The sequence below is a fragment of the Phalacrocorax carbo genome, chromosome 10 (assembly GCF_963921805.1).
Source record: "Phalacrocorax carbo chromosome 10, bPhaCar2.1, whole genome shotgun sequence".
NCBI classification, from domain to species: Eukaryota; Metazoa; Chordata; class Aves; order Suliformes; family Phalacrocoracidae; genus Phalacrocorax; species Phalacrocorax carbo.
This window is the reverse complement of record NC_087522.1, coordinates 12,535,208-12,548,980: the sequence shown is the minus strand read 5'-3', so window position 1 is coordinate 12,548,980 and position 13,773 is coordinate 12,535,208. Positions and strand designations below refer to the sequence as shown.

Genomic DNA, 13,773 nt, shown 5'->3' with positions numbered 1-13,773 from the left:
TATTTTTTATTTGTATTTATTTTAGCTTTTTATTTTTACACAAATAATACAGTGTTAGCATCACAGCCTTGTTGAAACACCTGCCTGCCTTTTGTAGACAGGTATCATTCAAACACATCAAGATCTTATTTTGACCAAATCTGCTGCTTACGACATGGTAAAATACTTCCACCTCCAGAGCCTCATTCCCTAATTTTCTGTCATCATCTTAAATAAGCATATCCAGCTTAAGTTTCTGAAAACAGAATACTTCCTTCATTTAGAAAAATCAGGGTACAACAGAGGACAGCAAACATATCAACAGTTAAAAGCACATATCCTGTATCTGTGTTTTGCAGGTGGAATTCAAGCCTCTAGAAAAGGCTGGGGTTTGTTTATGATATATCAATTGACTTAAATAAATGTAAAAGGAAGTTTTCCGATGCTATAGCCAAGGCTCTACGGGCATTTTCACTCGGGTGGAGAGGAGAGAAGAGAACACTTCATAGACTTAGAAATCAGCAGTAAAAAACCCCAACTAAACAAAAAACGCTGGAAAAAAAAATCTATTAAAAATTCCTGTATGAAAATCTTTACTGCAGAGAAGAGATATGACTAGACTTAAAACTGGCAAGGAAATTCAGGTACTAGATTGAAACACCACTGATGCACAATAACCTGAGTTGTCCATTTGGTAAAGCAGCCTCCAAGAAGGTAGAAGACTTTAGGTTTGGTTCTCTTTCAACAAAGAAAGTTTTAAAGTGGATTTCAGTGCTCATGAAGAGATGCCAACAAATCACTTCTTTTGTCAAAGAGGGGCACCTGTCTCAGACACAAGCAACTCCCTGCCATTTTGTAAACAGTGCTGTTGCAAAAGCATCAACACCAAACATTAGACTATATAGGTCTCCACAGACATTCTCCTCTTGGTCTGTGCTGAGACCGTAAGCAAGCACACCAGCGTGCAACATGACTGAGGCAAGATTAACTGAAGAACATCATCAACCTATTTTGCATAAAGCAGAAAGGGAAAACATTTAGTTGCTATCAACTGGTGCTGGACTGAGTGGCCCATAAATATTGCATATACTTTTTACAGACCTAAGTCAGAAGCCCCTCACGCAAATACTATTTAAATGACTTAGCAATAAAGCATTACTTTTGATGGATTTCCAGTGACAAGGTGCACAAAAACAACCAGAAGACTCCCTGAAGCTTCAGAAAGGGCTTGTAGGGGTGCTAACCAGCTTCATCAATCAAATATCAACATTTAAACACTGCCTATAAACGTTTGTAAGAGCCGATAAGAGCATTGCAGTTCGGACAGGTGTGATCCACATCCTTCAGGGCATCAATGCAGAAGGGAATTAAGCAGCAGCCAGCTACACACCTGCACAGAAAAAAAAACAATCCGTTTTACCATTTGTTACATATGTGAGAAGGCAAGACACATGTCCTGCAAAAGCCATCAGTAAAACTGGTGCTGTGAAGCACTTTAGGACAAACGCATGTGGCAATGGAGCCCATCACTCTAGGGTTCTAGAGCTGCTTTAAGGTCCTTATAGGACTTAAATGCAGATGTAGGCTATTCAAACCATAAAGGGTCAGGTCCCAGACAGAATGAGAAAGCAACAAACTTAGAGCTTTGCTACTCCTTATAGCTATAAATCAAAGAAGAGAAAAAATAAAGTGCAAACTGGAATCAACCTACCCCAGCAGGCAGAGACCACCACATGACAGCCAAGTCAAAGCTCCTGAATCATACGAGAGACGTGTCACTATCATCTGGTTACAAGAAGGGCAGCACATCTGAACTGGGCGGTCATAAAGCACTACTGGTTGCTGCACGTACACTGTTTGAACTGTAACTGAGCAGAGAAACATGCTGTTTACTCAATGGGTTAGTAAGGAAAAAAGGATAATTGATCAACTTCCTCTGAGCTAGAACCAGCTACTACTCTGAAATATGTGAGGCTCAGAGCATTGAAATGCACAATGACAAAGAGAAATCACCATGGCATTTCCTAATGCAGAAACACAGTGTCTTAAGAATAAGTCTGCATTTAAAAATTGGCAGAAAGCCAAATGACATCATTGATATTAGTGCACACTGAAAGATTTGCAAGAATTGATTCAACTTATTGGAACACTTGTGAACACCGATTTTAATCTTCTGCATAGCACCTATTACATAGCCACTTGACACCTCCTTAACATGAGGTACAGTGGAGTTTTTCAGGCTTACCAGGGTTATTCACTGGTGCAGCCTGTCCCATGTATGGGGGAGGGTTCATTCCCTTCCCATCTGGTTTCTGGCCACGTTCTAGGACAGGATAGGGGTGAGGATAGCCTACATTGATTCCTGTTGTTTCCTCATAAGAAGGTGGTGCAGATGGGACAGGGACGCCACTCGGAGCAGACATTGTATCTAAAACATAAGAGACAAAACTATAACAAAAGACATTATTTATTGAGAGCAAGTGACAACTAATTAGGCTCTATTCAGACAGAAAGCAAGAAGATAACTAGGGTAAAATGCACCTTGGCCAGCATAAAATTTATTTACTGGTATATGCTTCTGATAGTATTAAATGTTAATCTTGATTTCATTGTTGTTGTTCCTTCCTTCACTCTTCCTTTTCACAAGATAGTTTTGATACATCTTCCCACCCCCAATTCTTCGTTTACAGATTAGAAATGCTAAAACAGGGTCATGGGGCATCTTTATTAGTATACTAAGCTATCTCCCAATTCCCCAGGAACAGTATTTCAGATTCCTCCACATTCTCCTGAAAGAAAAAAAAAATAATCAAGTAGTATGATAGGCCACATGGTATTTACTAACTAACATGAGCCTGGTTTGTGGTGAAGCTCAAATATTTAAAAATTATTTATCTCTGCTGCAGTTTAAAATAAAAATATATTTATATTGAAGGAAAAAGAAACCCCAAACAATTAAGTACATCCAACTCAACTCAAAGCTCAAATATGTCTAAGCTTGCCATTTTTGCTGCTTAGCACAGTTTCAATGAGTTTGTTAATGCAACTTTCCTCCACCAATTGTTGTTTCATTACAGTGTATAAGAATGCTAATCATTGCCTTTTCCCAAAGTGAAAGAGATGGTTGTGATTTCAGTGCACACTTCCTCTCTTTCTCCCTGCCTACCCACTTCCTATACTCTGTCCACCCATTTCTTTGTTGAACAATCTCTCATGACGTCAATGTTCATTAAGCATCTCCCTTTTTCTCTTCCTCCTAATAACCATCAGACAGCTCTAAGAATCACATTCCATTCTCTGTTGTTGCACATTTGATCCCTCTGTATACATGCAAGTCTCTTCACTCAGTACTATCTGGGAAGGGCAACCTGTATTCGGAATATTAATTCTATATTCTTATAGTAATATAGAAGCAATAATTAACCATAGCACTATTACAAATAAAAGTAATAAGAGAAATTGCACTGATAAGGAGGAAAAAAAGAAAAAAAAAAGTATGTTGAGAAATAAAGATACCCACGACAATATAACATTACTTTCAAAGCTCGTTGTCTTTGAAACCAGCAGCTTGCTGGATCTATGCACTGTCTTGTGGTACAAGACACCCGGAATTCTAAGCTCAACAATCCTCCTCATTGTTCATATCGCACCTTGGGACACCACCGCATTGCATAGTAATAACAGGACCTAAATATACACAGCTTCACTAGCTTGGTAGCTACTCACTTCAGAAAACCATTTGTCCAGTTTACAGCCCAACTTCCTTTTCTACCTTATGCAAAAATGACACCTCTTCCCAAAAACAAACCAAAGAGGAATGTGGTTAAGTGCAGGCACAAGCTGATTCAAAGCTGAACATTAAATATCAAAGTTCAGACCTGGTTAAACTCTGAAGGCCAACCAGCGAACAATCCTTTCCTCACAAGCTGCGCTGTGGATTTTTACAATCCAGCAAGCATGCTGCAGCTTCGCTGCCCAATATGCAGAGTCACTACACAGAAGGACAAGGAAAAGATGACTGAAGAATCGAAGAGAGTAACATTGTCCATGAAGACCTTGCTGGCTTTCTGGCCCAGAAGACAAGGAGCAGTGGTGGGGCAGAATCTCAGTATTAAAACCTTAAATTGTTAAATTGCCTTGGGGCAATTTAGTTCCTGAGAAAACGGAAGAACAAAATTTCTTTCGTACTGAATGCAATACATAGTCACAGCAGACAGTGGAGGAACAGTCAGTGGAGAACCAACCAACAGCTGTTGTGCAATGACCTATTGCACAACAGTTTCCCTCAGAGTGGCCTGAATAATACTTTTACTTCTAAGCTATAATAACTACTTTATCAGAGAATTTATTATTCCAAAGTAGAGATAACTGTTGTGAAAGTATGCATCTACAACTACCTTCTCCCAGATTTCCTCATTCCATTGTTTAAATGTGCAGATGAAGTCCAGAATTTGCTTGCTGTTTTCAGTATATTGTAATGCTTAAAAGCACCAGTTTCACAACCAATTGCATCAATAAGATTCATCCCAGGAAAGAATGTAGCTATTTTGTGCACAGATCTGGAACTTTTCCACTGGGTATGCTGAAAAAGGATCTTCTCATCACCATTTCAAGACTTTTGTGTAACAGCCACCCTGAGGTCAAAGCATCCTGGACTTCTAAATTAATACATGGAGTCCTACTATTAGTAAGCTATGGAAGAACTGCCTAAGAACCTTCTTTTTTCTTTTGGTTTCCTAAAATCTGACTTTTTGTACTGTTTAAAATGCACCTCTTTCCACCTATCGCCCAATAAATATATCATTCTTTGTTCAGAAAACTGATCACTTCAGCAGCTAGACTGCACAGAAGTATCCAGCAGATCTACCAGACCAGAAGCCGAATATAAGCTGACAGTGCCATGAAAATGGCAAACACCATGCAGCAACGTGTAAGCAAAACCAATATCTATATGAGAGCTGAAAAAGTTCAGCAGCTCTGGGAAAGCCCCCATGGGAGTCCAGTATCTAAGAAACAAATAGGTGAACAGATTCCAAAGAAAAACACCAAGAACAATCATAAAGGCTGGAAAAGACAACTTTGAGAAAAAGCCAAAGAAATTGAGTTTCTTCAGTTTCAAAAGACCAGAGAGAATATTGAAGACAGACAGGTAGCAATGAAGAATTAACAAACTCCTCTGACAGTAAACTACAAGGAAAACTGCCAGAAAAACTTTAATAAATTTTCCCCCTATATCTATAAATAAGACTATTTAAGCATTAGACAAATTGGCAAGAGAATTGTGGCGCCTTCCTTCCTGAATGTTTTAAGAACAGTTACATGCCAGAAATATATGTCATTCAGCATTAAGTGGATTAAAGAATGTCTTCGCATCCCTTCCAAATGTATCTTCCATTATTTCAACACTTGTTTTTGAAAATAAATGCAATGCCTTTTATTTTAAACACCTACTTTTATGTACGCTGTTTCAGAAGTGAGATGTTACATCTTCTGAAGAAAGTAAGGCCCAATCCTGAACAAAGTGCTTCCAAACCAACTCCCTGCCCCTAGAGCTCACTGCAAGACTGGGTCTGGAAATAACTGAAAATCAGCTTCCTCTAGTTAAAAACAAAACAAAAAAAGCTAAAAAAAACCCCACCACACACACAAAAAACCCCAAACCAACCATGATCATAAATAGTTTCTGAGTATCAAACTTACTCAAACTTCAGATAAGATATTTACTGCAGTAAATTGATATGGCAACAAGCATTGACCCAAGCATTAGATAGTAATGAAAACAAAGGCAAGAGGGACAATCTAGAAAGCATTTTCAGCATTTTATTTTAGGTTAGGCAAGACTTACAGCCTGGGTTAGTAAGTAAACTGCGTGTTATACTTCCCTATGCAATCTCTTAAGGCACCAATAAACTTCCCATAATTTCCATTTATGCTTTGCTCCCTGCAAATAGGTACAGAGCAGCTTCTAACTTTAATCATAGTACGTTTTACAGATACATTCTTATATAAAATACCACTGATACAGACATGTCTGAAGAACTAATGCATAATGCCCGATTACAAAGAGGACAAAAGATTAATGTTACAAACCAACCCCAGATCATATCAGAAGTGATACAGAATCTTAAGCATCCATATAGGATAGGGAAGATTGGAATTTCTAACACCTTAGCAAACTGTACCCAGCTACTTACAGAAGAGCAGCGATTTACTAGTTTAAAGATAAACAGGCACAAAAGCAAGCTGGTGGCAGAAGCAGAAAATGAACCCACAAGTTTTGTCTTCTTGAAGCAGTTAGTTCAAAATAATTCAAAAGGGAAGACTGTTCAGTGAGAGGTACCTGACTACAAGAAAGGACAAAGGATAAGATGGGTAACAGGGAAGTCAAATACACCAAAAAGTTATCTGGACGTAGCATATACGCAAACTGTTAGCCAACATTCAAGCTAACTCAAACCAGGATATGCAAACATTGAAATACCAACAAGCACACTATATGCAAGACTGCGCCTTGCACACTGATACACAAGAAGTTTCCATTTACATCTGGAAGTTTCAGATCCAAATGACACTAAGCACAGAGACGAACTGAGCAGTTCTAGTTTCTCTTCCCAGACTCTAACTACTCTTCTGCTTTGAGTCTTCAGAAATGCATGTGGTAAGAAAAAGACCAATGACTTCAGCTACCCATCCCATGTCATTGTTCTGCTCCTCATAAAAAAACTCTTGCATTCCAGGTGCACAATGATAAGGTGGGCACTGACTCACTGCGCCCAGCTGCACTCTAACTTTGGGCACATGAGTCACTAGGCTCCAGAGAAGACTTAATAAAGCAGCAAAAGCACCAGCTCCCTCCTCCAGATTTTTATTTTTTGTTCATTTGCTCAAGAATCACAAGTACTTAGAGCTGCAAGCACTTTTCTCAGCCCAAATAATTTCCTTCATTAGCACACACTGGAACAACACTGGCATGGGGCAAAGCACCCTTCCCGTTCATTCCTTTCTGCAGAGATCTATTGCTCTACATACAGAACAAAGTTGCCATAAAGGGAGGGGAAAGGGTGGTAAAACCCACAGCATTGATAAACCACTCTATTGAAATGAAACCAGATTAGTTACTTATGCTAGCTAGAGACCAGGAAGATAAGTAACAAATTCTACACACAGAACGATGCATGGATACCCTTCCCTCCAAAGGAGAGTGCAGCACAGCTCTGTGCCACTTTTACAGCTGCACTAAAGCCACAAGAATTTTGGGGAATGGAAGCCTTTTGAAACTGTTGAATGCTTAGTAAAACTCAGTGGTGTGCAGCAGTTTTTGCAGGGTTTTGCATTTTGCAAAAATCATATTTCAGCTAATTCAAACGGTCCCTCCATCTTAATTCCTAAATGCTAACTCCATGCAGCAATCTGAAAGGAGAAGCAGGGTCTGCATTTGCTCCCTACCCACAATTGCCAATTTTAACACAGCAAGAGAATTTGCGGGCTGTATCTGAAAAAAATAAAAAGCACACCACCTGGCTAAGCTTTCCTTTTATCTTGCTATTGAAGAAAGTGAATTAAGGGAATCAGAACTCTAAGGTGACTTATCAGAAGAACTTATTGACCAAGCGTTCATTAAAAAGCTAAGATTCTCACAGCCTTCTATCATGGGCTTCAGGGCTTGTATCTCACTAAAATCATCCGAGATAAAACTTTGACTTGAAACTAGAAGTAGGCTCAGGGGCAGCTACACACTGCAGAAAGATTAGGCAGGGTTATAACTCATCAGACAAGATAATTGTCCAATAATGTTTATTAATTAAAATATAGGCTATGACCTATGCCCAATGTTATTCAACATCTTCATAAGTGATCTGGATAACGGCATCAAGTGTCGCCTGATGAAGTTTACAGATGACACCAAGTTGAGTGGGGAAGTAGACACTCCAGAAGGGAGAGCTGCTCTGCAGGGAGATCTGGATAGGCTGGAAGAGTGGGCCAGCAAGAACCTTATGAAGTTCAACAAGGACAAGTATAAGGTCATGCACCTGGGAAAACATAATCCAGGAGTGCAGCACAGACTGGGATCCACCTGGCTGGAGAGCAGCTCTGTGGAAGGGGACCTGGGGGTCCTGGTGGACAGGAAGCTCAACATGAGCGAACAGTGTGCTGCTGCGGCCAAGAAGGCCAACAGGATGCTGGGTTGTATCAAAAAGGGCATCACCAGCAGAGATAAAGAATTCATCATCCTGCTCTACTCGGCGCTTGTCAGGCCACACATGGAGTACTGGGTACAGGTCTGGTCCGTTCTATACAAAAAGGATGTGGACAGGCTGGAAGGGGTCCAGAGAAGGGCCACCAAGATGATCAAAGGACTGGGAAGCTGCCATGTGAGGACAGGCTGGGAGAGCTGGGTTTGTTCAGCCTTGAGAAAAGGTGGCTTAGAGGGGATCTCATCACCATGTACCAGTACTTAAGGGGTAGCTACAAAGGAGACGGAGACTCCCTTTTTACAAGGAGTCCCACGGAGAGGACAAGGGGGAATGGACACAAGTTGCTCTTGGGGAGATTCCAATTGGACACAAGAGGGGAATTTTTCACAGTGAGGACAGTCACCATTGGAGTAATCTCCCCGGGGAAGTGGTTGACTCGGCCATGTTGGACACCTTCAAGAGTCGTCTGGACAGGGTGCTGGGCCATCTTGTTTAGACTCTGCTCTTCCTAGAAAGGTTGGACTAGGTGATCTCTGAGGTCCCTTCCAACTTGTGATTCTGTGACCTACACAGTTTTTTTTAAATAGCTGCATAGTGTTCTTCAGTACACCCTCCCACAATAGGGACAGTTTCTTCAGAACGCTAATTGACGTATCAAACTGTAAAGCCTAGTGTAGATGAAGGCGACTCTTACTCTGACCTTCTTCAAAATGAATACAGGCATTACAGAGAAAATAAGAAAGAACATATGTTTATCAGTCCTGGTCTTACTTAACATGCCCAAAACAATAGGTTGCCCTGTGATAACCTACACCTGCTACATCTGCCAGATAATACATATTCACACACTAACTTATGCTACCGTGTCTTCTAGGAAGGGAAATGTATTCAAGATTCGCTCCCTCCCAAGGGGCAGATTTTCTGCGAGAACATTAGAATGCCATTATCTGCGTCATGCTCCCAAATACAGAGATGCACAAAGCTACAGCCATCTTCCCCTTCCCTCTTCACACTCCATTCATGATGCAGACCAGCCAGGATACGATTCTAGCTCACATTACCTTTCATGCATTTTCACCTAGTGATCGTCACCATAACTACAAATTGTCCTCTCCATATCCCAAACTGAACACATATTTATTATTGTTCTCTCACCATAGGATGTAATCCCCATCTTATGAGAAATTTTTATATTGCTCAGATTGGTATGTTAACATTATGTAGTTTAAAACTGCAGCCTTTTTGTGAAGACAGGATGCAATGTGTATTCTAAGAATGCAGAGAAATCTCTTGCCCAAGGACAAACAGGAAAAAAAAGCAGGAGGGGGAACAAGTCAAAAGTGGAAAGGTATGTCAAGTCATTCATGCCTTACCCAACAATTACAGATGAATCATTAGGCAAGAATTTTTTTAAACCCAGCTGTTTTCCTGACCTGCACAAGAGTCTAGTAGAAATGGATTTCACAGCAGCACACAGCTAACAGCAACAGCAACTCAAGGATAACTGCGCATAGATGATCTCTCTGCCCCTTACCGGGGTGGGGAGGAAAAAAGGTCTGCGCAGTCCTCACACTAACACAGCATGTGAGGAGAAACTTATGCGCAGAGGTGTTGCTCCAGGGAGGCTGGAGAAGATGGAGGAAACTCTAGTCATCCCTCTCCCCCTGTCCAGCCAAACCTGAGCCTGGCACCTGCTTTTAATGCAATAGCAAGTGCTGCTCTTCTAAGAATGGAAGAGCAAATACACTTACTACCTTGCAGAACAATACTCCTTATCTGAAATCTTCCTTAGCCACTTGGGTACACACCAAGAATGCTCTGCTGGCTTTTAAATAGGCTCCCCTGAAACTAAATAATTACATCTGTATTTGCTTGAAGTTCTTCTGAAACAAACTTCAGTATAAAGAAAATGTAAATTTTAGTTTAAATTAGAGCGTATGTCTGTCATTAGAAATCTTCATAAAAGATAAGCATAGTTAGCTATATGAAAGTTTGAACTAAGAACATTTTCATTGTTAGGTATGGATTTACAACTTTCTTATATTTCTCAAAAGAAATTTATATCCTTAAAACAGTGCAATAGCAAATGTCCTGAATTAATCTAAGACTATTTCTACCAAAAGAAAGATCCAGCTTGCCACTTCAGCTGCCTACGACTACGGAGTGAGATTTCAGCCATATCAGCTTCTTAGTCTTGCCAGCCACACAATAGCACAAAAGCTAGTTGTACAAGTAGAGATGGCAACATGCAAGGGAACGTAAGCAGATCATGAAACCGGACCCAAAATCTCAGACCACCTGTTTCTACTCTCATAGAGCATCATTCCAAAACTCAGAATCAACACATATGCACTCGCAGCAAGAGGAGGGACATTTCTGTTACACACATTTATTAGGATGACTTAGAAAAGAAGTACATCGTTTGTTTCTATCTTCCACTGTAAGGAACGTTGCTGAATGTGGATTCATCTGAACATATTATATCAAATTATTTTCTAGAGAATTTTTACTGAGAGATACAACGCACTAGCAAAGATGCCATGCAAGACAAGGCAAGGACACAAAAATGAAGTAAGCCTATACCTGGCTATCCAAGTGCTAAACAAGGTGGCAGTATCATCAAGAAAGCATATAAGAGTGTAAGAAGTGATTATTTTCTTAGATTTCTTAGCAGTTTTCATTTTTGGGGGGAACTTCTTTTGAATAGTATGCAGGTTTGATTAAAAGAAACAAGACATATGTAAATTCAGTCATTCACATTTAGGTGCAAGACAGCAGATCTCTAGCAGGGTCATACTAGCTTCTACCCAGGATGAAGACACAGTACTGGGCACCACCTGTTGGGAGCACAGCAGACGAGTTGGCAGGAGAAATGGGGCCAGAGGAAGGCTGCAAAACAGCATGGCACGTGAGGGTCTTCAGCTGAGCAAGGGAGCAGAGACCACTGAGAACAAAACTAGAAGATTCACATAGTTGCCAGGAGCAGAAGAGCCAAGCCACTGTCTCCCTGCCATTGCCGTCCAACCCTGAAAGCTTGCAGCATGTCTCAGAAACTCCTGCCAGTCTCGCAACTCCTGCTGCTCTATTCCCAGCCCAACTGCTTTCTCCTGGATATAACGTCCTTCACACACACCCACTGCCCAGGCTTATTCCAAGATGCTATGCACCTCAGTTTGAAAGATACTACCTAAGCAGGGCTCAAATCGTAGAGTACAGCACAGCTTGCACTAGATGGGGAGAGAAACATGGAAGGGGGGAAAGCCTCAGGCACTAAGAAAATTAAAACGAAGAAAGGGCAAAATAAAAAAAAAAAACACACGAGGAAAGGGCAAAACAAAAAAAACACCACACGAGGAAAGCGAAAAAAAAAAAAAAAAGAAAGAGGTTTGACTTACACGCACGTTTGTTACACACAGCAGAAAGTTGCTGGATATAGAAGACCGTAGTATTTGACCTTTTAAGTCCAGGAAAAGACCCACTGGGAATACCAGCACAATCTGTAGGCAACACACACGAGGGCAAACAATGGATTAGTTGGAAGGAAACAGAAGCTATGACTGGACAGTTTTTACTAGAAGCAAACAAAAGGTACAGTAAATGAGCCAGATAATAAAGCAGAATTTTCTTCATCAGGACCATAGCTGGCTGTAAATAATTATGTAACAAGAACAGAAGTAGGAAACACACTTTGGAATAGAAGGCTGTAACAGAATACATAGTCAAAGGGCTTTGAACAATCTTGCCTAAGTAGGTCCTAAGCAGACGGCTGATCCAAATGACCTCCAGAGATCCCCTGTCAAACCTAAATAACTCTAAAATAATGCAGAAAACAGAAGTTAGGTTACCGTACCAGAAAAAGATTACAAAAGTCCAGTTCTGGTTTTATCCATACAATGAAGACTAACTAATAAGTTATGACAAAACTGATGCAAAAGATACCAGTCATGAACACATTCATTTGGTTTAACAACTTCCTCACCACCAGCAATTCTCCAGAAAACTGCCTTAATTGATGGTCTGTCTCTATTGCTACCAGCTTGGCTCAGGTCAGAGAAGCACAAATTCATCCCAAGTATAGAGACTGGCAGCAACAATAGGAACTATATGGCTATTAAATACTCCTTCTGTCCCAAGTACTGTTGCACACCTAGTGGAATACAGAATCTAGATCAGTATCTTGATATCAAAAGTAAGCAGGGTTTTATTAGTGGACCTGACTTTTTTTCGTTCCTTCACAACACCTAATGTAAATATATCTATCTGATAACAAAGGAATTCCAGACCATTTTAAGACCAGCTTGATTTTCTAGCTTTTTTGCAAGATGCTCTAGAATCTCCAGTCTATCACGGTTCCAAACTTTGTAATAAGTTTTAGCCTTAACTCATAACCAGCTTCTCTTGTGTCTACATCATCCTTTAGCAGTTATGTGTATATCCTAATGCTTATCATCTCATATACTTCTATTACCATAATGTCTCATCTAGAGCTCTCAACCACTGCCTCCTGTGTGGTAAACCTCTGCTGGTCTTACAGTGTCCATGTTGCCTCCTCACCACTCATGTCAACACTGCTGCCCTCCAGAATGACCCATCTTTTCCTTGCCACACTGTACCTAGGAATAATCAACTACCACCACACACCAGCTGAGCAAGTACGGAGCTCAGTTATGCAGCCAGTCATACCCAGTGCCTCTGCAGCTCTGCGGGCCAATCCCTCTGCTGAGTCAATAGCCAGTACTTACTCTCCTTATCACATACGCCACCTACACACGTCTGCATAACAAAAAGGAAAAAGTAATCTAAAATTGTTGTTACCTTCTCTGGTAAGCTATTTATTCAGCCTTTCCCTCACTTACCATCCAAGAAATCTCTCCTTTAAACTTTCAACTACAAGGATAACGCTCTGTGGACACACACCTCCAGACTGCAAACCTCAAAGAAAATAAGTGTTATTTCTAAGCAACATAAACAAGTTCATTTGCAATCTATGACTGCTCTTGTCCAACCAAGTCAATTCCTGTACTTATTTCCACAGTCATTTTTCAAAGTTTTAAAATAGGCCTCAGGTAGCACCTCTTGATTTTACACTTTTTCTGACCGTGTCTTTCAAATCAAAAGCCCTTTCAACACATGAAAGATGGCTATAAAGAACTTCGCAGGTACAAAAGACACCATGCAAAGGAAAAAAATTCAGGCTTAAGTATCCAATTCAGGGTGGAGTCACATCATCCACCCAGATTATGGCTAAGATCCAGCACTCCAGCTTCCCAACAATGACACAAGCCTCTCTGCTTTCCTGGAGTGCAGAAAAGTCTCTGGAATACTCCCGATTGCCTTCTTTACATTACACAGCATTCATCAGGATTTCAGTGACGTCTACAAACATTTCTATAAAGAACCTGTCACAAGTTTGTTTGCTCTTCCAGGTTACACAGGACTAATCCGCTGCACTGGAGGCATGGTAATACACCAGTAAACACTACTAATGTTTATACATTCCAGTAGTATCACGGCCTTCCCAGTAGATGAAGCAGAAATGTGGAAAGGTTTATTAGAAAGGGAACTGATACTCAGTCTAGCGTGGGTTTTACAGTACAGC

General features: G+C 40.6%; 1 protein-coding gene across 5 annotated transcripts in view; it reads right to left on the bottom strand.

Moving 5' to 3' along the window:
- Window positions 1-13,773, bottom strand: part of LITAF (lipopolysaccharide induced TNF factor) — a 65,073-nt gene continuing 51,300 nt past the window's right edge. For 3 of the 5 annotated variants that reach the window (XM_064461927.1, XM_064461928.1, XM_064461930.1), the window contains 3 exons: window positions 2,225-2,407; window positions 1,691-1,847; window positions 1-1,369 (listed from right to left, as the gene is read on the bottom strand). In XM_064461927.1, the coding sequence (XP_064317997.1) occupies window positions 1,261-1,369; window positions 1,691-1,847; window positions 2,225-2,407 (449 nt within the window). In that variant the 3' untranslated portion in view covers window positions 1-1,260. Of the gene's footprint in view, window positions 1,370-1,690; window positions 1,848-2,224; window positions 2,408-11,569; window positions 11,672-13,030; window positions 13,049-13,773 lie in introns of those variants that run through there. The other 2 variants (XM_064461926.1, XM_064461929.1) reach the window with 2 other exon arrangements.